Source organism: Bombina bombina, chromosome 4 (assembly GCF_027579735.1).
Source record: "Bombina bombina isolate aBomBom1 chromosome 4, aBomBom1.pri, whole genome shotgun sequence".
In the NCBI taxonomy this organism is placed as follows: Eukaryota; Metazoa; Chordata; class Amphibia; order Anura; family Bombinatoridae; genus Bombina; species Bombina bombina.
This window is the reverse complement of record NC_069502.1, coordinates 1,230,486,568-1,230,511,487: the sequence shown is the minus strand read 5'-3', so window position 1 is coordinate 1,230,511,487 and position 24,920 is coordinate 1,230,486,568. Positions and strand designations below refer to the sequence as shown.

Here is a 24,920-nt window from a genome sequence, read left to right as displayed (position 1 = left end):
AGAGGGGAATACGATACCAAATGACGCCTTCTAGAAGCTTTTTTAGTGATTCTTAGATCCTCACACATGCATCTGCATGCCTTGCTCTCCAAAAACAACTGCGCAGTAATGGCGCGAAAATGAGGCTCAGTCTATAACTAGAAAGGCCCCCAGACTAAAAAAGGTGTCCAACACAGTGCCTGCCGTTTTTTAAACGTTCCCCAAGATTATAATGCCAATTATTAGCTAGAATCTGCATAATATGCCCCAATAAAGCAATCGTTTTAGCCCATAAAAATGTCTACCAGTTTTTAAGCCCTTTTTTTAAGCCCTTTATTCTTTTATGTTTGACTAAGAAAATGGCTTACCGGTCCCCATGAGGGGAAATGACAGCCTTCCAGCATTACATGGTCTTGTTAGAAATATGGCTAGTCATACCTTAAGCAGAAAAGTCTGCTAACTGTTTCCCCCAACTGAAGTTACTTCATCTCAACAGTCCTGTGTGGAAACAGCAATCGATTTTAGTTACTGTCTGCTAAAATCATCTTCCTCTTACAAACAGAAATCTTCATCCTTTTCTGTTTCAGAGTAAATAGTACATACCAGCACTATTTTAAAATAACAAACACTTGAAAGAAGAATAAAAACTACATTTAAACACCAAAAAAACTCTTAACCATCTCCGTGGAGATGTTGCCTGTGCAACGGCAAAGAGAATGACTGGGGTGGGCGGAGCCTAGGAGGGATCATGTGACCAGCTTTGCTGGGACTCTTTGCCATTTCCTGTTGGGGAAGAGAATATCCCACAAGTAAGGATGACGCCGTGGACCGGACACACCAATGTTGGAGAAATTGAAGCATTTTCTGCCCCCGCGAGCCTAACAGCCCGCAAGGAAAAAAGTCAATTAGAAAATTTCTTTAAGGTAAGAAAAAATATTTTATTCATATGCATTTTCACAAATAATGAAACTGACAGTCTGAAAGAAGGAATACTGATTATCCTGAATCATGGCAAATATAAGTTTAAAGACATATATTTAGAACTTTACGTATAAAGTGCCCAACCATAGCTTAGAGTGTCACAAAAAATAAGACTTACTTACCCCAGAACACTCATCTACATATAGCAGATAGCCAAACCAGTACTGAAACGAGAATCAGTAGAGGTAATGGTATATAAGAGTATATCGTCGATCTGAAAAGGGAGGCAAGAGATGAATCTCTACGACAGATAACAGAGAACCTATGAAATAGATCCCGTAGAAGGAGACCATTGAATTCAAATAGGCAATACTCTCCTCACATCCCTCTGACATTCACTGCACGCTGAGAGGAAAACCGGGCTCCAACCTGCTGTGAAGCGCATATCAACGTAGAATCTAGCACAAACTTACTTCACCACCTCCATGGGAGGCAAAGTTTGTAAAAACTGATTTGTGGGTGTGGTGAGGGGTGTATTTATAGGCATTTTGAGGTTTGGGAAACTTTCCCCCTCCTGGTAGGAATGTATATCCCATACGTCACTAGCTCATGGACTCTTGCTAATTACATGAAAGAAATATGGATTCTTAAAAGACTGATTTATTTTTTCTAAGCCTGAATAAGAAGTTTAAGAGTGGTTTAGCAATTGACATAACAATTATACAAAGTAAAAATCTTTATTGAAAGACACCATAATTGACACAATTATATAAATATAAATCTTTATTGAAGGACATATTAACAAGGTCTAAAAATAGTATAGGTTATTTCTAATTCTTACTCAAACCGTATTCACCATAATAGAATTATCTTCATTGCAAAAAGTTTTTAAAATAATATATATTAAGGCTATTCCCTCCTTTGCAATTAAAACCCTATTTGCCACAATATAACATATCCCTGTCTTTAATGCTTAGAGCTTGTTTAGAGCCTTCTTAAAAAATTCTCAATTTATTCATCTGAATTCCCAAAAGTAACGAATGCAACTGTGGACTCTTTCCGTTTAAGAAGAAAACAAGCGAACATTACACAAGCACACAATAAGCTCACTGGGGCCAAGGTCAAACAAGATCCTAAGTGGGATCAGTTAGAAACACACACACACATACATACAAATACACACACAGTGAGATCACACAGTTGTGCAGACACACACATATGAATACACAGTGAGATCACACAGTTGTGCAGATACACGTATAAATACACACACAGTGAGATCACACAGTTGTGCAGACACACACAAATACACATACAGTGAGATCACACAGTTGTGCAGACACACACACATATAAACACAGTGAGATCACACAGTTGTGCAGACACACACATATGAATACACAGTGAGATCACACAGTTGTGCAGATACACATATAAATACACACACAGTGAGATCACACAGTTGTGCAGACACACACAAATACACATACAGTGAGATCACACAGTTGTGCAGACACACACACATATAAACACAGTGAGATCACACAGTTGTGCAGACACACACATACAAATACACAGTGAGATCACACAGTTGTGCAGATACACATATAAATACACACACAGTGAGATCACACAGTTGTGCAGACACACACAAATACACATACAGTGAGATCACACAGTTGTGCAGACACACACAAATACACATACAGTGAGATCACACAGTTGTGCAGACACACACACATAAATACACACAGTGAGATCAAACATTTGTGCAGACACACATATAAATACACACACAGTGAGATCACACATTTGTGCAGACACACACACATATATACAAAGTGAGATCACACAGTTGTGCAGACACACACATATCAATACACAGTGAGATCACACAGTTGTGCAGACACACACAATTACACACACAGTGAGATAACACAGTTGTGCAGACACACACATAAAAATAAGCAGGCAACGTATTTTTTAAATGGAACAAGATTTAGCCAAACAGAGGAGGAAAGGGATTTGGGAGTAGTAATAGATAACAAGCTAAAGATGGGTGCACAATGCAGGGTAGCGACTTCACAGGCTAATAAGATACTAGCATGTATTAAAAGAGGCATTGATTCAAGGGAGGAAAGCATAATTCTGTCACTATATAAAGCCCTGGTAAGACCTCACCTTGAGTATAGAGTGCAGTTCTGGGGACCGATCGCAAAAAAAGATATTGCAGAACTAGAAAAAGTTCAGAGAAGGGCCACAAAGCTAATAAGGGGATTGGAGAAATTAACCTATGAGGAGAGGCTAGCCAAACTGAGTCTGTTTTCTTTAGAAAAAAGGCACTTGAGAGGTGACATGATTACTTTATATAAATATATTCAAGGCCCATATTCAGAGATGGCAGAAGCTTTGTTTATTCCTAGAAAATTGTTTCTGACAAGAGGTCACAATTTAAGGTTGGAGGAAAGGAGATTTTATCTCCTGCAATGGAAACTTTTTTTCACTGTAAGAGCAATAAAATTGTGGAACTCATTACCATAGGAGGTAGTGAATGCCAATACCCTAGATACATTTAAAAATAGTCTGGATACATTTCTGTATATAAACAAAATTAATGGATATGATTGCTAGTATTAAATGAGTCGCCTTTTAGTGTGGTTATTTAAGCTTAACTGGAGCTTTTTGTAAGTATTTTAGATTTGTATAGGTTGAACTCGATGGACTTTGGTCTTTTTTCAACCTCATCTACTATGTTACTATGTTACACAGTGAGATCACACAGTTCTGCAGACACACACACAAATACACACACAATAAGATCATACAGTTGTGCAGACACACACATATAAATACACACACAGTGAGATCACACAGTTGTACAGACACACACACATAAACACAGTGAGATCACACAACTGTGCAGACACACACAAATACACACACAGTAAGATCACACAGTTGTGCAGACACACCCATATAAATACACACACAATGAGATCACACAGTTGTGCAGACACACACACAAAAATACACACACAGTGAGATCACACAGTTGTGCAAACACACACATATAAACACACACACACAGTGAGATCACACAGTTGTGCAGACACACACATAAATACACACACAGTGAGATCAAACAGTTGTGCAGACACACACCTATAAATACACACACAATGAGATCAAACAGTTGTGCAGACACACATATAAATACACACACAATGAGATCACACATTTGTGCAGACACATACACAGTGAGATCACACAGTTGTGCAGACACACACATAAATACACACACAGTGAGATCACACAGTTGTGCAGACACATACACAGTGAGATCACACAGTTGTGCAGACACACACATATACACACACAGTGAGATCATACAGTTGTGCAGACACACACACACACATTGAGATCACACAGATAAAAACACACACAGTGAGTCTCATAGTTGTGCAGACACACAAATACACATACAGTGAGATCACACAGTTGTGAAGACACACACATATAAATACACACACAATGAGATCACACCGTTGTGCAGACACACACATATAAAAACACATAGTGAGATCACACAGTTGTGCAGACACACACATATAAATACACACACAGTGAGATCATACAGTTGTGCACACACACACATACATTGAGATCACACAGACAAATACACATACAGTGAGTCTCATAGTTGTGCAGACACACAAATACACATACAGTGAGATCACACAGTTGTGAAGACACACACATATAAATACACACACAATGAGATCACACCGTTGTGCAGACACATACACAGTGAGATCACACAGTTGTATAGACACACACATATAAATACACAGTGAGATCAAACAGTTGTGCAGACACACACACACACAAACACACACAGTAAGATCACACAGTTGTGCAGACACACACACATAAATACACACAGTGAGTCTCCCAGTAGTGCAGACACACACACACAAATACACACACAGTGAGATCATACAGTTGTGCAGACACACACACACACACACACACACACACAGTGAGATCACACAGTTGCACACACACACACATAAATACACACACAATGAGATCACACAGTTGTGCAGACACACACAGTGAGATCACACAGTTGTGCAGACACACACATATAAATGCACACACAGTGAGATCACACAGTTGTGCAGACACACAGTTGTGCAGACACATATAAATACACACACAGTGAGATCACACAGTTGTGCAGACACACATAAATACACAAACAGTGAGATCACACAGTTGTGCAGACACACATATAAATATACACACAAAAATACACACTGTGAGATCACAGTTGTGCGCACACACACACACACACATATAAATACACAAACAGTGAGATCACACAGTTGTGCAGACAAACACATATACACACAGTGAGATCATACAGTTGTGCAGACACACACATATAAACACAGTGAGATCACACAGTTGTGCAGACACACACAAATACAAACACAGTAAGATCACACAGTTATGCAGATACAAACACACAGTGAGATCACACAGTTGTGCAGACACACACATATAAACACAGTGAGATCACACAGTTGTGCAGACACACACAAATACAAACACAGTAAGATCACACAGTTATGCAGATACAAACACACAGTGAGATCACACAGTTGTGCAGACACACACATATAAATACACACACAGTGAGATCACACTGTTGTGCAGACACATGCACAGTGAGATCACACAGTTGTGCAGACACATGCACAGTGAGATCACACAGTTGTGCAGACACACACAAATACACACACAGTGAGATCACACAGTTGTGCAGACACACACACATAAACACACACAGTAAGATCACACAGTTGTGCAGACACACACACAAATACACACAGTGAGTCTCCCAGTAGTGCAGACACACACACACAAATACACACACAGTGAGATCATACAGTTGTGCAGACACATACACATTGAGATCACACAGTTGTGCAGACACACACATATAAATGCACACAGTGAGATCACACAGTTGTGCAGACACATATAAATACACACACAGTGAGATCACACAGTTGTGCAGACACACACAAATAAATACACAAACAGTGAGATAACACAGTTGTGCAGACACACACAAATTCACATAGTGAGATCACACAGTTGTGCAGACACACATATAAATATACACACATATAAATACACACAGTGAGATCACAGTTGTGCGCACACACACACACATATAAATACACACACAGTGAGATCACACAGTTGTACACACACATATAAATACACACACACAGTGAGATCACACAGTTGTGCAGACACACACATATAAATACACACACAGTGAGGTCACACAGTTGTGCAGACACACACATATAAATACACACACAGTGAGATCACACAGTTGTACACACACATATAAATACACACAGTGAGATCACACAGTTGTACACACACATATAAATACACACAGTGAGGTCACACAGTTGTGCAGACACACACATATAAATACACACACAGTGAGATCACACAGTTGTACACACACATATAAATACACACAGTGAGATCACACAGTTGTGCAGACACACACACAGTGAGATCACACAGTTCTGCAGACACACACATATAAACACAGTGAGATCACACAATTGTGCAGACACACACAAATACACACACAGTGAGATCACACAGTTGTGCAGACACACACATAAATACACACAATGAGATCACACAGCTGTGCAGACACATACACAGTGAGATCACACAGTTGTGCAGACACACACATATAAATACACAGTGAGATCACACAGTTGTGCAGATACACACACATAAATACACACACACAGTGAGATCACACAGTTGTGCAGACACACACATATAAATACACACACAGTGAGGTCACACAGTTGTGCAGACACACACATATAAATACACACACAGTGAGATCACACAGTTGTACACACACATATAAATACACACAGTGAGATCACACAGTTGTGCAGACACACACACAGTGAGATCACACAGTTCTGCAGACACACACATATAAACACAGTGAGATCACACAATTGTGCAGACACACACAAATACACACACAGTGAGATCACACAGTTGTGCAGACACACACATAAATACACACAATGAGATCACACAGCTGTGCAGACACATACACAGTGAGATCACACAGTTGTGCAGACACACACATATAAATACACAGTGAGATCACACAATTGTGCAGACACACACAAATACACACACAGTGAGATCACACAGTTGTGCAGACACACACAAATACACACAATGAGATCACACAGCTGTGCAGACACATACACAGTGAGATCACACAGTTGTGCAGACACACACATATAAATACACAGTGAGATCACACAGTTGTGCAGACACACACATATAAATACACAGTGAGATCACACAGTTGTGCGGACACACATATAAACACAGTGAGATCACACAGTTGTGCAGACACACACAAATACACACACAGTAAGATCACACAGTTGTGCAGACACAAACACACAGTGAGATCACACAGTTGTGCAGATACACATATAAATACACACAGTGAGATCACACAGTTGTGCAGACACACATATAAACACAGTGAGATCACACAGTTGTGCAGACACACACATATAAATACACAGTGAGATCACACAGTTGTGCGGACACACATATAAACACAGTGAGATCACACAGTTGTGCAGACACACACAAATACACACACAGTAAGATCACACAGTTGTGCAGACACAAACACACAGTGAGATCACACAGTTGTGCAGATACACATATAAATACACACAGTGAGATCACACAGTTGTGCAGACACATGCACAGTGAGATCACAGTTGTGCAGACACAAACATATAAATACACACACAGTGAGATCACACTGTTGTGCAGACACATACACAGTGAGATCACACAGTTGTGCAGACACACACACACATAAACACACACAGTAAGATCACACAGTTGTGCAGACACACACACATAAATACACACAGTGAGTCTCCCAGTAGTGCAGACACACACACACAAATACACACACAGTGAGATCATACAGTTGTGCAGACACATACACATTGAGATCACACAGTTGTGCAGACACACACATATAAATGCACACAGTGAGATCACACAGTTGTGCAGACACATATAAATACACACACAGTGAGATAACACAGTTGTGCAGACACACACAAATTCACATAGTGAGATCACACAGTTGTGCAGACACACATATAAATATACACACATATAAATACACACAGTGAGATCACAGTTGTGCGCACACACACACACATATAAATACACACACAGTGAGATCACACAGTTGTACACACACATATAAATACACACACACAGTGAGATCACACAGTTGTGCAGACACACACATATAAATACACACACAGTGAGGTCACACAGTTGTGCAGACACACACATATAAATACACACACAGTGAGATCACACAGTTGTACACACACATATAAATACACACAGTGAGATCACACAGTTGTGCAGACACACACATATAAATACACACACAGTGAGATCACACAGTTCTGCAGACACACACATATAAACACAGTGAGATCACACAATTGTGCAGACACACACAAATACACACACAGTGAGATCACACAGTTGTGCAGACACACACAAATACACACAATGAGATCACACAGCTGTGCAGACACATACACAGTGAGATCACACAGTTGTGCAGACACACACATATAAATACACAGTGAGATCACACAGTTGTGCAGACACACACATATAAATACACAGTGAGATCACACAGTTGTGCGGACACACATATAAACACAGTGAGATCACACAGTTGTGCAGACACACACAAATACACACACAGTAAGATCACACAGTTGTGCAGACACAAACACACAGTGAGATCACACAGTTGTGCAGATACACATATAAATACACACAGTGAGATCACACAGTTGTGCAGACACATGCACAGTGAGATCACAGTTGTGCAGACACAAACATATAAATACACACACAGTGAGATCACACTGTTGTGCAGACACATACACAGTGAGATCACACAGTTGTGCAGACACACACATATAAATACACACACAGTGAGATCACACAGTTGTACAGACACACACACACATAAATGTGCACAGTAAGATCACACAGTTGTGCAGACACACACACATAAATACACACAGTGAGTCTCCCAGTTGTGCAGACACACACACAAATACACACACAGTGAGATCATACAGGTGTGCAGACACACAGTGAGATCACACAGCAGACACACACATAAATACACACACAGTGAGATCACACAGTTGTGCAGACACACACAAATACACACAGTGAGTCTCAAAGTTGTGCAGACACACACACAAATACACAAACAGTGAGATAACACAGTTGTGCAGACACACACACATAAATTCAAATAGTGAGTCTCCCAGTTGAGCAGACACACACACACACACACAAATACACACACAGTGAGATCATACAGTTGTGCATGTAATGTCCTTATATAGCAAACATTAACTCTTTATATGAATGATGCACTTGCAACTTCTAAATTTAACTGGCACTTTATTCACTGGATGATATAACAAGGTGCTCCTGTAGATTTGCACACAGTAAACATATATATAGTCCTTTATAATGAATGGCTGCTGCACTCCTTATTTTAGCAGTCCTGTACACTGTGTATGCAGCACTATAGTAATCCAGGGTAACTTATAACTGTTAACTGTATAACTGCAATATAACTTATAATGTGTAACTGACAGTTCTTACTCTTCCTGACTGGCTGATGCTGTATCCTCTGCAGTGATCTGTAGCTGACATTACATTTATTAGTATCAGCAATTGTCAGCGCCTCAGGTTCAGTCCTTGTACTTTATAACTGCATCACAAACTGTCACAAGATGGCTTCTCTGAACTGTTCTGATTCTAAGCACAGCCCCCTTGATGACATCATCTTTGTATGGAAGCCTCAATGTGCCATCTGACCAAACCAGGAAGTAAGCACAACACTACATCTCCTTTCGTACTTATTTTTTTTTTTTTTAAATAAACTTAACTGCACAACAACAACCGTAAGATAAATAAGTAATCTCCAGCATCCTCTTGTATTGTGGATGTGAAAGATGCTTCTTGTTTCTTAAGTTGACGAAAGTTTCGCTGATATGTTGCATGTTGTCTCTGGCGAGTGTCTCTGAGATTAACTTCAGGAGACCAACGAACAACAGGTGTTCGTTGCCTGGGAGTACAAGCATGACTATTGTGGTCCTGGATAGAATTTCCTGACTCATCATTACAAGGTTCTTCTACTGAGGCTGATATTTCTGAGTCATCTTCTGTAGTTGAGTCAGAGCCTGTGTTTGGATCATGCCAAACACCACCCCAGATATCAAAGTCATTGTCTGATTGCATTTTTATGTGATGGTCCTCACCAGCCTGTTGTCTCCTCTCTAGCCGTGGTTGTAGTTGGTTCACATGGCGGCGACACACACCTGATTGAGTGGTTATCACATACATCTTTGGGCCCTCAACCTGGGCAACAACACCTGGTGCCCATTTTTCCTCTGTATGGTACACCCTATACCAAACCAAGTCTCCTTCTGTATAGGTCGTGAAGGTTTTCCCACTCTCATTTTATCTTGCCATGATGCGGACTGTTTCTGCTACATCTGGTGTGATTAAATCCAGCTTTGTACGGATCTTCCTGCCAAACAATAGTTGAGATGGGGCAACTCCCGTGGTGGGGTGTTGAGTAAGCCCATATTGTTGCAAAAATTGTAAAATGTTTTTAGTATTAACCTGCTTCTCTGCTTTTAGCGCTTTCAGTGCCCTTTTAAAGGTTTGGACAAATCTCTCTGCTTGCCCGTTGGTCGCTGGGTGATATGGTGCCGTCCGATGATGGTGAATTCCATTCGTATGTACAAAATTCTGGAAGTCTTGTGACACAAACTGGGGACCATTGTCTGTGACCAGTTTTCTTGGCAACCCAAATACTGAAAACAGTCTTTCTAATGCTGATATGACTTCAGTAGTTGTAGTCCTTGTCATTGGAATTACTTCTGGCCACTTAGAGTGTGTATCAATAATGATTAAGTATGAGATTCCATCAATAGGACCGGCAAAGTCCAAATGTAGTCTCTCCCAAGGAGTAGTAGGCCAGTCCCATGGTTGTACAGCTCCTCGTGGAAGCTGTCCTTGAGCTTGAACACACCCTTTGCATTCCATAACATAGTTCTCAATGTCCTTATCAATGGCCGGCAACCAAACATGACCCCTAGCCTTCTGTTTCATTCTGACAATGCCTGGGTGTCCTTCATGAAGAAGTTTTAACGTAGCTTGCCGTAGCCCATTAGGAACCAGAACTCTCTCACCCCATAAAATACATTCTGAGTGTGAGTTCTTTCGCTCGTAGTATGTATGCTCGCTGCACATCACAGCCAGTTCTTGGCCAGCCATCTCTCAAATACTTTGCCAGAAGTTGTAATTCAGTATCACAAGCTGTCTCCTTTGCAATTTGTTTGGCATGTACTATACCCGTAAAACACACACTTGGAAGGCTTTCTTGAACAACTGGTAAGGAATTCATTAGTGGAAGCCTGGACATGGCATCAGCATTGCCATGGGAATCATGGGCCCAGTATTTGATGGAGTAATGATATGCTCCCAAAGTTAGAGCATACCTTTGCAATCTAGCCGCTGTAGTGGTTGAAATTCCTTTCCTTGGATTAAAGATGGTCAGCAGTGGCTTATGGTCAGTTAAAAGAGTAAATTGTCTACCAATGCTTCCTTGTCTAATTGGGAATAGTTCTTCTCTGCCGTCGTTAAAGAATGGAAAGCAAAGGCTACCGGTCGGTCTGTCCCATCTGGCATTGTGTGTGACAATACAGCCCCTAAACCATAAGGCGAAGCATCACATGCTATCATGAGTGGTTTCTGAAGATCATAGTGCATTAACATGCGGGAACACAGGAGTAGGTTCTTGGATTCCTGGAAGGCTTTATTGCATTCACTGCTCCACAACCAGGGTCGATTTGTCTCAAGAAGCTGATGTAGTGGGTGTAACGTATGGGCTAGCTGGGGAAGAAAACGGTGGTAATAGTTAAGGAGACCAAGGTATGATCATAGTTGTGATGCATTCTGTGGTATAGGAGCTTCTTGCAAGGCCTTGACTTTGTCATCAGCAGTGTGTAGACCATGACAATCTATAACATGGACACAAAATTCTAATTTGTAACGCATGAAAGCACACTTCTCCAAGTTGACCTTCAACCCGTAGGTCATTAGCTGCTGCAGTACCCTCTCTACATTGTGTCGATGTTCTTCCTCCGTCCTGCCCGTGATTAACATGTCATCTAAAAGGCATTGGACATAGGGTAGTCCATTTAACAGTTCTTCCATGGTGCGTTGCCAGATAGCTGGTGCAGGAGCAATGCCAAAGACCATACGATTATATTGAAATAAACCACGGTGAGTATTGATGGTGAGTAACCTGCGGGAATCTGGATGCACTTCAAGTTGAAGGTAAGCATTTTTTAAATCAATCTTTGTGAAATGTTGTCCCCCAGCTAAGTTAGCAAAAATCTCTTCTGTTCTGGGTAATGGATATTTATCCACTGCTAACTGTTCATTCAACACCATCCTAAAGTCTCCACATATTCGGATCTGTCCATCTTTCTTTCTTACCGGTACAATAGGAGAAGCCCACTCACTACGATGCACTGGGGTTATAATCTTTAACTTTTCTAACCTCCTCAGTTCAGCATCAACTCCTGCCCTTAAAGCGAATGGCACAGTTCGTGCTTTGAAAAACTTTGGCCTTGCTCCAGGTTTTAACTGTAACCGTACCCTTTTGTTCTTAACTTTTCCCAGAACATTTTCAAACACCGGGGCATATTTGGTCTTAATGTTCTGAATCCACTGGGCACGATCAACTCCAATATGATGAACTTCACTGTTTTTGAGGCTCTCAGGCATGCCAAGGGCCCGTATCCAGTCCCTTCCATAAAGAGGTGGTCCACCTGATTTTAGTATATATAGTGTAAGATTGGCAGTTTTACTGTTTGTACACACAGATACAGATGCACACCCCAGTGGCGTCAAGACTTCTCTGGAGTATGTTTGTAGCTTCAAGGTAGTGGGCTGCAGCAATACTGGAATTTTCAGCTGTTTCCAATCTTTAATTGTCATAACTGAAACTGCAGCCCCAGTATCTAAGTCCATGGTCAAATCTTTTCCTTCAATATTAACATGAACGGTTAAAGGCTCAGACCCTGCTGTCATTTCCTCTTCTGAATCTGATGTGGCTCCCTTATAAGCCATGTGGTAATTTCCCTTCTTATGAGTTTTGCTTGAGATACTCTGCTGAGATCCTCTGCAAGCCTTCTTTAAGTGTCCTATTTTACCACAGCCATGACAATGAGCATTTTTAAATCTGCATTCAGAAGCTACATGATTCTGTGCTCCACATCTGTAACAGTTAATAGGCGATGCTGCTTTTGCTGAATATTTACTGACTGGTTTAGTCTGTTGCTTCACATTAGAGAAAAATACCTGTTCTTCCTTAGTGTGAGAATGCGTCTGCAGTAAACTAGTGTCTCGTGTGGCCTGTTCCAAAACAGAAGCAATCTCTAGTGCTTTATGGAAGGTCAGGCTCTCCTCTGTCAAAAGTCGCCTTTGAATAGATTCTGTACTGATACCCATAACAAATTGATCTCTAAGGGCAATATTCAGATACTCCCCAAAAGCACAGGTGCTGGCCAATTTCTTTAAACTGATTGCAAATGTAGATACAGTCTCTTGTACCCCTTGGCGCCTGCTATAAAACTTGAACCGCTCAGCAATCTCTAATGGCAGTGGTTGGAAATGTTGTGTTAAGATCTGTATTATTTCAGACAAAGACTTGGTGGCTGGCTTTTCTGGGTGTAGCAGATCTTTTAGAATCTCATATGTTTTAGCACCAATAGTTGTCAGACAGACAGCAACAGACTTAGTATCTCCAATGTCATTGGCAAGTAAATACTGCTGTAGTATTTCAGTCCAGGAAACCCAGTTATCTGTGTCAGGGTCAAATTCTTTCGATGCTCCAAATACAGCCATTATAGCGTGAGTTTGTGGTAGTATACTCGTCGCCAGATGTAATGTCCTTATATAGCAAACATTAACTCTTTATATGAATGATGCACTTGCAACTTCTAAATGTAACTGGCACTTTATTCACTGGATGACATAACAAGGGGCTCCTGTAGATTTGCACACAGTAATATGGATAGATACACATATATATAGTCCTTTATAATGAATGGCTGATGCACTCCTTATATTAGCAGTCCTGTACACTGCAGCACTATAGTAATCCAGGGAAACTTATAACTGTATAACTGTTAACTGTATAACTGCAATATAACTTATAATGTGTAACTGTCAGTTCTTACTCTTCCTGACTGGCTGATGCTGTATCCTCTGCAGTGATCTGTAGCTGACATTACATTTATTTGTATCAGCAATTGTCAGCACCTCAGGTTCAGTCCTTGTACTTTATAACTGCATCACAAACTGTCACAAGATGGCTTCTCTGAACTGTTCTGATTCTAAGCACAGCCCACTTGATGACATCATCTTTGTATGGAAGACTCAATGTGCCATCTGACCAAACCAGGAAGTAAGCACAACACTACAGTGCAGACACACACATATAAATACACATACAGTGAGATCCCACAGTTGTGCGTGCAGACACACACACACACACACACACACACATAAATACACACAGTGAGTCTCCCAGTTGTGCAGACACACACACACATACATAGTGAGATCACACAGTTGTGCAGACACTCACATATAAATACACACAGTGAGATCACACAATTGTGCAGACACACACATAAATACACACACACAGTGAGATCATACAGTTGTGCAGACACACACATATATTATTACACAGTGAGATCACACAGTTGTGCAGACACACACACATAAATACACACACACAGTGAGATCATACAGTTGTGCAGACACACACATATAAATACACACACACAGTGAGATCATACAGTTGTGCAGACACACACACATAAATACACACACACAGTGAGATCATACAGTTGTGCAGACACACACATAAATACACACACACAGTGAGATCATACAGTTGTGCAGACACACAAATATAAATACACACAGTGAGATCACACAATTGTGCAGACACACACATAAATACACACACACAGTGAGATCATACAGTTGTGCAGACACACAAATATAAATACACACAGTGAGATCATACAGTTGTGCAGACACACACATATAACTACACACAGTGAGATCATACAGTTGTGCAGACAAACATATAAATACACACAGTGAGATCATACAGTTGTGCAGACACACACATATAAATACACACAGTGAGATCATACAGTTGTGCAGACACACACATATAAATACATAGTGAGATCACACAGTTGTGCAGACACACACATATAAATACACACAGTGAGATCATACAGTTGTGCAGACACACACATATAAATACACACAGTGAGCTCACACAATTGTGCAGACACAAACATAAATACACACAGTGAGATCATACAGTTGTGCAGACACACACATATAAATACACACAGTGAGATCATACAGTTGTGCAGACACACACATATAAATACACACAGTGAGATCATACAGTTGTGCAGACACACATATAAATACACACAGTGAGATCATACAGTTGTGCAGACACACACATAAATACACACACACAGTGAGATCATACAGTTGTGCAGACACACACACATATACATACACACATAGTGAGATCACACAGTTGTGCAGACACACACACATATAAATACACACACAGTGAGATCACACAGTTGTGCAGACACAAATACACGCACAGTGAGATCATACAGTTGTGCAGACACACACACATATACATACACACACAGTGAGATCAGACAGTTGTGCAGACACACACATATAAATACACACACAGTGAGATCATACAGTTGTGCAGACACACACACATATACATACACACACAGTGAGATCACACAGTTGTGCAGACACACACACACACATAAATACAGACACTGTGAATGTCTATACACCACACAGCAGTCTCCCCTACTATACAAATACCAGCACTTTCTCACTTACATAGGGCCTCTGTGACCTGATATTGTTTTCTAGTCTTGGACACATGGTAGTTACACACAAGTCTGTCCTTCAGCTGGACACACCACATACTCACCGAGCAGGATCTGCAGAGAACTGACATGAAGCTCCAGGTTCTCCGTCTGGGACTCCAGTACATCAAGGCGCTCGCTGTCCTGATTATAGTAACTGTAGACACAGGAGTATCCCAGCACCTGCAATACATGGGGTAAGTTACTTGTCTTGCAGTCCTGGTGATCAGAAGCATATCCGTGTATCTATTACGTACTGGTTCATGTAAGTAAGAGATCAGAAGCATATCCGTGTAGTACTTTTACTCTCTATTACATACTGGTTCATGTAAGAAAGAGATCAGAAGCATATCCGTCTGTAGTACTTCTACTCTCTATTACATACTGGTTCATGTAAGAAAGAGATCAGAAGCATATCTGTCTGTAGTACTTCTACTCTCTATTACGTACTGGTTCATGTAAGTAAGAGATCAGAAGCATATCTGTCTGTAGTACTTCTACTCTCTATTACGTACTGGTTCATGTAAGAAAGAGATCAGAAGCATATCTGTCTGTAGTACTTCTACTCTCTATTACGTACTGGTTCATGTAAGAAAGAGATCAGAAGCATATCTGTCTGTAGTACTTCTACTCTCTATTACGTACTGGTTCATGTAAGAAAGAGATCAGAAGCATATCCGTCTGTAGTACTTCTACTCTCTATTACGTACTGGTTCATGTAAGAAAGAGATCAGAAGCATATCTGTCTGTAGTACTTCTACTCTCTATTACGTACTGGTTCATGTAAGTAAGAGATCAGAAGCATATCCGCCTGTAGTACTTCTACTCTCTATTACGTACTGGTTCATGTAAGAAAGAGATCAGAAGCATATCCATGTAGTACTTCTACTATCTATTACGTACTGGTTCATGTAAGAAAGAGATCAGAAGCATATCCATGTAGTACTTCTACTATCTATTACTTACTGGTTCATGTAAGAAAGAGATCAGAAGTATATCCGTCTGTAGTAGTTCTACTCTGTATTACGTACTGGTTCATGTAAGAAAGAGATAAGAAGCATATCCGCCTGTAGTACTTCTACTCTCTATTACGTACTGGTTCATGTAAGAAAGAGATCAGAAGCATATCCGTCTGTAGTACTTCTACTCTCTATTACGTACTGGTTCATGTAAGAAAGAGATCAGAAACATATCCGTCTGTAGTACTTCTACTCTCTATTACGTACTGGTTCATATAAGAAAGAGATCAGAAGCATATCCGTGTAGTACTTCTACTCTCTATTACGTACTGGTTCATGTAAGTAAGAGATCAGAAGCATATCCGTCTGTAGTACTTCTACTCTTTATTACGTACTGGTTCATGTAAGAAAGAGATCAGAAGCATATCCATCTGTAGTACTTCTACTCTCTATTACGTACTGGTTCATATAAGAAAGAGATCAGAAGCATATCCGTGTAGTACTTCTACTCTCTATTACGTACTGGTTCATGTAAGTAAGAGATCAGAAGCATATCCGTCTGTAGTACTTCTACTCTCTATTACGTACTGGTTCATGTAAGAAAGAGATCAGAAGCATATCCATCTGTAGTACTTCTACTCTCTATTACGTTCTGGTTCATTTAAGAAAGAGATCAGAAGCATATCCGTCTGTAGTACTTCTACTCTCTATTACGTACTGGTTCATGTAAGAAAGAGATCAGAAGCATATCCGTCTGTAGTACTTATAATCTCTATTACGTACTGGTTCATGTAAGAAAGAGATCAGAAGCATATCCGTCTGTAGTACTTCTACTCTCTATTACGTACTGGTTCAAGTAAGAAAGAGATCAGAAGCATATCCATGTAGTACTTCTACTCTCTATTACGTACTGGTTCATGTATCAGAGAGATCAGAAGCATATCTGTCTGTAGTACTTCTACTCTCTATTACGTACTGGTTCATGTAAGAAAGAGATCAGAAGCATATCCGTCTGTAGTACTTCTACTCTCTATTACGTACTGGTTCATATAAGAAAGAGATCAGAAGCATATCCGTCTGTAGTACTTCTACTCTCTATTACGTACTGGTTCAAGTAAGAAAGAGATCAGAAGCATATCCATGTAGTACTTCTACTCTCTATTACGTACTGGTTCATGTATCAGAGAGATCAGAAGCATATCTGTCTGTAGTACTTCTACTCTCTATTACGTACTGGTTCATGTAAGAAAGAGATCAGAAGCATATCCGTCTGTAGTACTTCTACTCTCTATTACGTACTGGTTCATGTAAGAAAGAGATGAGAAGCATATCCGTCTGTAGTACTTATAATCTCTATTACGTACTGGTTCATGTAAGAAAGAGATCAGAAGCATATCCGTCTGTAGTACTTCTACTCTCTATTACGTACTGGTTCATGTAAGAAAGAGATCAGAAGCATATCTGTCTGTAGTACTTCTACTCTCTATTACGTACTGGTTCATGTATGAAAGAGATCAGAAGCATATCCATCTGTAGTACTTCTACTCTCTATTACGTTCTGGTTCATGTAAGAAAGAGATCAGAAGCATATCCGTCTGTAGTACTTCTACTCTCTATTACGTACTGGTTCATATAAGAAGAGATCAGAAGCATATCCGTCTGTAGTACTTCTACTCTCTATTACGTACTGGTTCATATAAGAAAGAGATCAGAAGCATATCCATGTAGTACTTCTACTCTCCTATTACGTACTGGTTCATGTAAGAAAGAGATCAGAAGCATATCCGTCTGTAGTACTTCTACTCTCTATTACGTACTGGTTCATGTAAGAAAGAGATCAGAAGCATATCTGTCTGTAGTACTTCTACTCTCTATTACGTACTGGTTCATGTAAGTAAGAGATCAGAAGCATATCCGCCTGTAGTACTTCTACTCTCTATTACGTACTGGTTCATGTAAGAAAGAGATCAGAAGCATATCCGTCTGTAGTACTTCTACTCTCTATTACGTACTGGTTCATGTAAGAAAGAGATCAGAAGCATATCTGTCTGTAGTACTTCTACTCTCTATTACGTACTGGTTCATGTAAGTAAGAGATCAGAAGCATATCTGTCTGTAGTACTTCTACTCTCTATTACGTACTGGTTCATGTAAGAAAGAGATCAGAAGCATAATCTGTCTGTAGTACTCTACTCTATATTACGTACTGGTTCATGTAAGAAAGAGATCAGAAGCATATCCGTCTGTAGTACTTCTACTCTCTATTACGTACTGGTTTCATGTAAGAAAGAGATCAGAAGCATATCTGTCTGTAGTACTTCTACTCTCTAATTACGTACTGGTTCATGTAAGAAAGAGATCAGAAGCATATCTGTCTGTATGTACTTCTACTCTCTATTACGTACTGGTTCATGTAAGAAAGAGATCAGAAGCATATCCGTCTGTAGTACTTCTATCTCTATTACGTACTGGTTCATGTAAGAAAGAGATCAGAAGCATATCTGTCTGTAGTACTTCTACTCTCTATTACGTACTGGTTCATGTAAGTAAGAGATCAGAAGCATATCCAGCCTGTAGTACTTCTACTCTCTATTAGTATACTGGTTCATGTATCAGAGAGGATCAGAAGCATATTGTTGTAGTATTCTTATCTCTATTTACGTACTGGTTCATGTAAGAAAGAGAATCAGATAGCATTTCCGTCTGTTAGTACTTCTATCTCTATTACGTTACTGGTTCATGTAAGAATGAGATGAGAAGCATATCCGTCTGGTTGTACTTATAATCTCTATTACGTATGGTTCATGTAAGAATGAGATCAGACAGCATATCCGTTGTAGTACTGTTTACTCTCTATTACGTACTGGTTCTGTAAGAAGAGAATCAAGAAGAATATCTGTATGTAGTGCTTCTACTCTCATATTACGTACTGGTTCATGTATGAAAGAGATCAGAAGCTATACTCCATCTGTAGTACTTCTTATCTCCTAATTTACGTTCTGGTTCATGTAAAGAAACGAGATCAGAAGCATATCCGTTGTAAGTACTTCTACTCTCTATTCGTAGTACTTCTACTCTCTATTACGTACTGGTTCATATAAGAAAGAGATCAGAAGCATATCCGTGTAGTACTTCTACTCTCTATTACGTACTGGTTCATGTAAGTAAGAGATCAGAAGCATATCCGTCTGTAGTACTTCTACTCTCTAGTACGTACTGGTTCATGTAAGAAAGAGATCAGAAGCATATCCTTCTGTAGTACTTCTACTCTCTATTACGTTCTGGTTCATTTAAGAAAGAGATCAGAAGCATATCCGTCTGTTAGTACTTCTACTCTCTATTACGTACTGGTCATGTAAGAAAGAGATCAGAAGCATATCCCGTCTGTAGTACTTATACTCTCTAATTACGTACTGGTTCATGTAAGAAGAGATCAGAAGCATATCCGGTCTGTAGTACTTCTACTCTCTATTACGTACTGGTCAAGTAAGAAAGAGATCAGAAGCATATCCTGTCTGTAGTACTTCTACTCTCTATTACGTACTGGTTCCATGTAAGAAGAGATCAGAAGCATATCTGTCTGTAGTACTTCTACTCTCTATTTGACGTACTGTTCATGTAAGAAAGAGATCAGAAGCATATCTGTCTGTAGTACTTCTACTCTCTAGTACGTACTGGTTCATAGTAAGAAAGAGATCAGAAGCATATCTGTCTGTAGATACTTCTACTCTCTATTACGTACTGGTTCATGTAAGAAAGAGATCAGAAGCATATCCATGTAGTACTTCTACTATCTATTACGTACTGGTTCATGTAAGAAAGAGATCAGAAGCATATCCGCCTGTAGTACTTCTACTCTCTATTACGTACTGGTTCATGTAAGAAAGAGATCAGAAGCATATCGTCTGGTAGTACTTCTACTCTCTATTACGTACTGGTTCATGATAAGAATGAGATCAGATGGCATATCCAGTCTGAGTACTTATAATCTCTATTACGTTCTGGGTTCATTGTAGATAGAGAGCTGAAGCTTAGTCCATCTGTAGTACTTCTACTCTCTATAACTTTCTGTTCATGTAAGAAAGAGATCAGAAGCATATCTGTCTGTAGTACTTCTACTCTCTATTACGTACTGGTTCATGTATGAAAGAGATCAGAAGCATATCCATCTGTAGTACTTCTACTCTCTATTACGTTCTGGTTCATGTAAGAAAGAGATCAGAAGCATATCCGTCTGTAGTACTTCTACTCTCTATTACGTACTGGTTCATATAAGAAAGAGATCAGAAGCATATCCGTCTGTAGTACTTCTACTCTCTATTACGTACTGGTTCATATAAGAAAGAGATCAGAAGCATATCCATGTAGTACTTCTACTCTCTATTACGTACTGGTTCATGTAAGTAAGAGATCAGAAGCATATCCGTCTGTAGTACTTCTACTCTCTATTACGTACTGGTTCATGTAAGAAAGAGATCAGAAGCATATCTGTCTGTAGTACTTCTACTCTCTATTACGTACTGGTTCATTTAAGTAAGAGATCAGAAGCATATCTGTCTGTAGTACTTCTACTCTCTATTACGTACTGGTTCATGTAAGAAAGAGATCAGAAGCATATCCGTCTGTAGTACTTCTACTCTCTATTACGTACTGGTTCATGTAAGAAAGAGATCAGAAGCATATCCTCTGTAGTACTTCTACTCTCTATTACGTACTGGTTCATGTAAGTAACGAGATCAGAAGCATATCTGTCTGTAGTACTTCTACTTCTCTATTACGTACTGGTTCATGTAAGTAAGAGATCAGAAGCATATCCGTCTGTAGTACTTTCTACTCTCTATTACGTACTGGTTCATGTAAAAAGAGATCAGAAGCATATCTGTCTGTAGTACTTCTACTCTCTTTACGTACTGGTTCATGTAAGTAAGAGATCAGAAGCATATCTGTCTGTAGTACTTCTACTCTCTATTACGTACTGGTTCATGTAAGAAAGAGATCAAGAGCATATCCGTCTTGTAGTACTTCTACTCTCTATTACGTACTGGTTCATGTAAGAAAGAGATCAGAAGCATATCCGTCTGTAGTACTTCTACTCTCTATTACGTACTGGTTCATGTAAGAAAGAGATCAGAAGCATATCTGTCTGTAGTACTTCTACTCTCTATTACGTACTGGTTCATGTAAGAAAGAGATCAGAAGCATATCCACTGTAGTACTTCTACTCTCTATTACGTACTGGTTCATGTAAGAAAGAGATCAGAAGCATATCCGATGTAGTACTTCTACTATCTATTACGTACTGGTTCATGTAAGAAAGAGATCAGAAGTATATCCGTCTGTAGTAGTTCTACTCTGTATTACGTACTGGTTCATGTAAGAAAGAGATAAGAAGCATATCCGCCTGTAGTACTTCTACTCTCTATTACGTACTGGTTCATGTAAGAAAGAGATCAGAAGCATATCCGTCTGTAGTACTTCTTCTCTCTATTACGTACTGGTTCATGTAAGAAAGAGATCAGAAACATATCCGTCTGTAGTACTTCTACTCTCTATTACGTACTGGTTCATATAAGAAAGAGATCAGAAGCATATCCGTGTAGTACTTCTACTCTCTATTACGTACTGGTTCATGTAAGTAAGAGATCAGAAGCATATCCGTCTGTAGTACTTCTACTCTCTATTACGTACTGGTTCATGTAAGAAAGAGATCAGAAGCATATCCATCTGTAGTACTTCTACTCTCTATTACGTTCTGGTTCATGTAAGAAAGAGATCAGAAGCATATCCGTCTGTAGTACTTCTACTCTCTATTACGTACTGGTTCATATAAGAAAGAGATCAGAAGCATATCCGTGTAGTACTTCTACTCTCTATTACGTACTGGTTCATGTAAGTAAGAGATCAGAAGCATATCCGTCTGTAGTACTTCTACTCTCTATTACGTACTGGTTCATGTAAGAAAGAGATCAGAAGCATATCCGTCTGTAGTACTTCTACTCTCTATTACGTACTGGTTCATGTAAGAAAGAGATCAGAAGCATATCCGTCTGTAGTACTTCTACTCTCTATTACGTACTGGTTCAAGTAAGAAAGAGATCAGAAGCATATCCGTCTGTAGTACTTCTACTCTCTATTACGTACTGGTTCATGTAAGAAAGAGATCAGAAGCATATCCGTCTGTAGTACTTCTACTCTCTATTACGTACTGGTTCATGTAAGAAAGAGATCAGAAGCATATCCGTCTGTAGTACTTCTACTCTCTATTACGTACTGGTTCAAGTAAGAAAGAGATCAGAAGCATATCCATGTAGTACTTCTACTCTCCATTACGTACTGGTTCATGTATCAGAGAGATCAGAAGCATATCTGTCTGTAGTACTTCTACTCTCTATTACGTACTGGTTCATGTAAGAAAGAGATCAGAAGCATATCCTGTCTGTAGTACTTCTACTCTCTATTACGTACTGGTTCATGTAAGAAAGAGATCAGAAGCATATCCGTCTGTAGTACTTCTACTCTCTATTACGTACTGGTTCATGTAAGAAAGAGATCAGAAGCATATCCATCTGTAGTACTTCTACTCTCTATTACGTCTGGTTCATGTACGAAAGAGATCAGAAGCATATCCGTCTGTAGTACTTCTACTCTCTATTACGTACTGGTTCATGTAAGAAAGAGATCAGGAAGCATATCCGTCTGTAGTACCTTCTACTCTCTATTACTTACTGGTTCATGAGAAAGAAAGAGATCCGAAGCATATCCTCTGTAGTACTTCTACTCTCTATTACGTACTGGTTCATGTACAGAAGAGATCAGAAGCATATCCTGTCTGTTAGTACTTCTACTCTCTATTACGTACTGGTTCATGTAAGAAAGAGATCAGAAGCATATCCGTCTGTAGAACTTATACTCTCTATTACATACTGGTTCATGTAAGGAAAGAGATCAGAAGCATATCAGGTCTGTAGTACTTCTACTCTCTATTACGTTACTGGTTCAAGTGTAAGAAAGAGATCAGAAGCATATCCGTTGTAGTACTTCTACTCTCTATTACGTACTGGTTCAGTATCAGAAGAGATCAGAAGCATATCTGTCTGTAGTACTTCTACTCTCTATTACGTACTGGTTCATGTATCAGAGAGATCAGAAGCATATCTGTCTGTAGTACTTCTACTCTCTATTACGTACTGGTTCATGTATCAGAGAGATCAGAAGCATATCCGTCTGTAGTACTTCTACTCTCTATTACGTACTGGTTCATGTAAGAAAGAGATCAGAAGCATATCCGTCTGTAGTACTTCTACTCTCTATTACGTAAAGGTTCATGTATCAAAGAGATCAGAAGCATATCCGTCTGTAGTACTTCTACTCTCTATTACGTACTGGTTCATGTAAGAAAGAGATCAGAAGCATATCCGTCTGTAGTACTTCTACTCTCTATTACGTACTGGTTCATATAAGAAAGAGATCAGAAGCATATCCGTGGAGTACTTCTACTCTCTATTACGTACTGGTTCATGTAAGTAAGAGATCAGAAGCATATCCATCTGTAGTACTTCTACTCTCTATTAAATACTGGTTCATGTAAGTAAGAGATCAGAAGCATATCCATCTGTAGTACTTCTACTCTCTATTACGTACTGGTTCATGTAAGAAAGAGATCAGAAGCATATCCGTGGAGTACTTCTACTCTCTATTACGTACTGGTTCATGTAAGTAAGAGATCAGAAGCATATCCATCTGTAGTACTTCTACTCTCTATTACGTACTGGTTCATGTAAGAAAGAGATCAGAAGCATATCTGTGTAGT

The 24,920-nt window shown here is 39.6% G+C and overlaps 1 protein-coding gene across 1 annotated transcript in view; it reads right to left on the bottom strand.

Moving 5' to 3' along the window:
* CUL9 (cullin 9) overlaps window positions 1-24,920 on the bottom strand; it is a gene marked incomplete in the record, with an annotated part of 1,346,550 nt that overhangs the window by 87,850 nt on the left and 1,233,780 nt on the right. Inside the window, 1 exon segment of the mRNA XM_053712774.1 lies at window positions 16,217-16,334. Within this exon segment, the coding sequence (XP_053568749.1) occupies window positions 16,217-16,334 (118 nt within the window).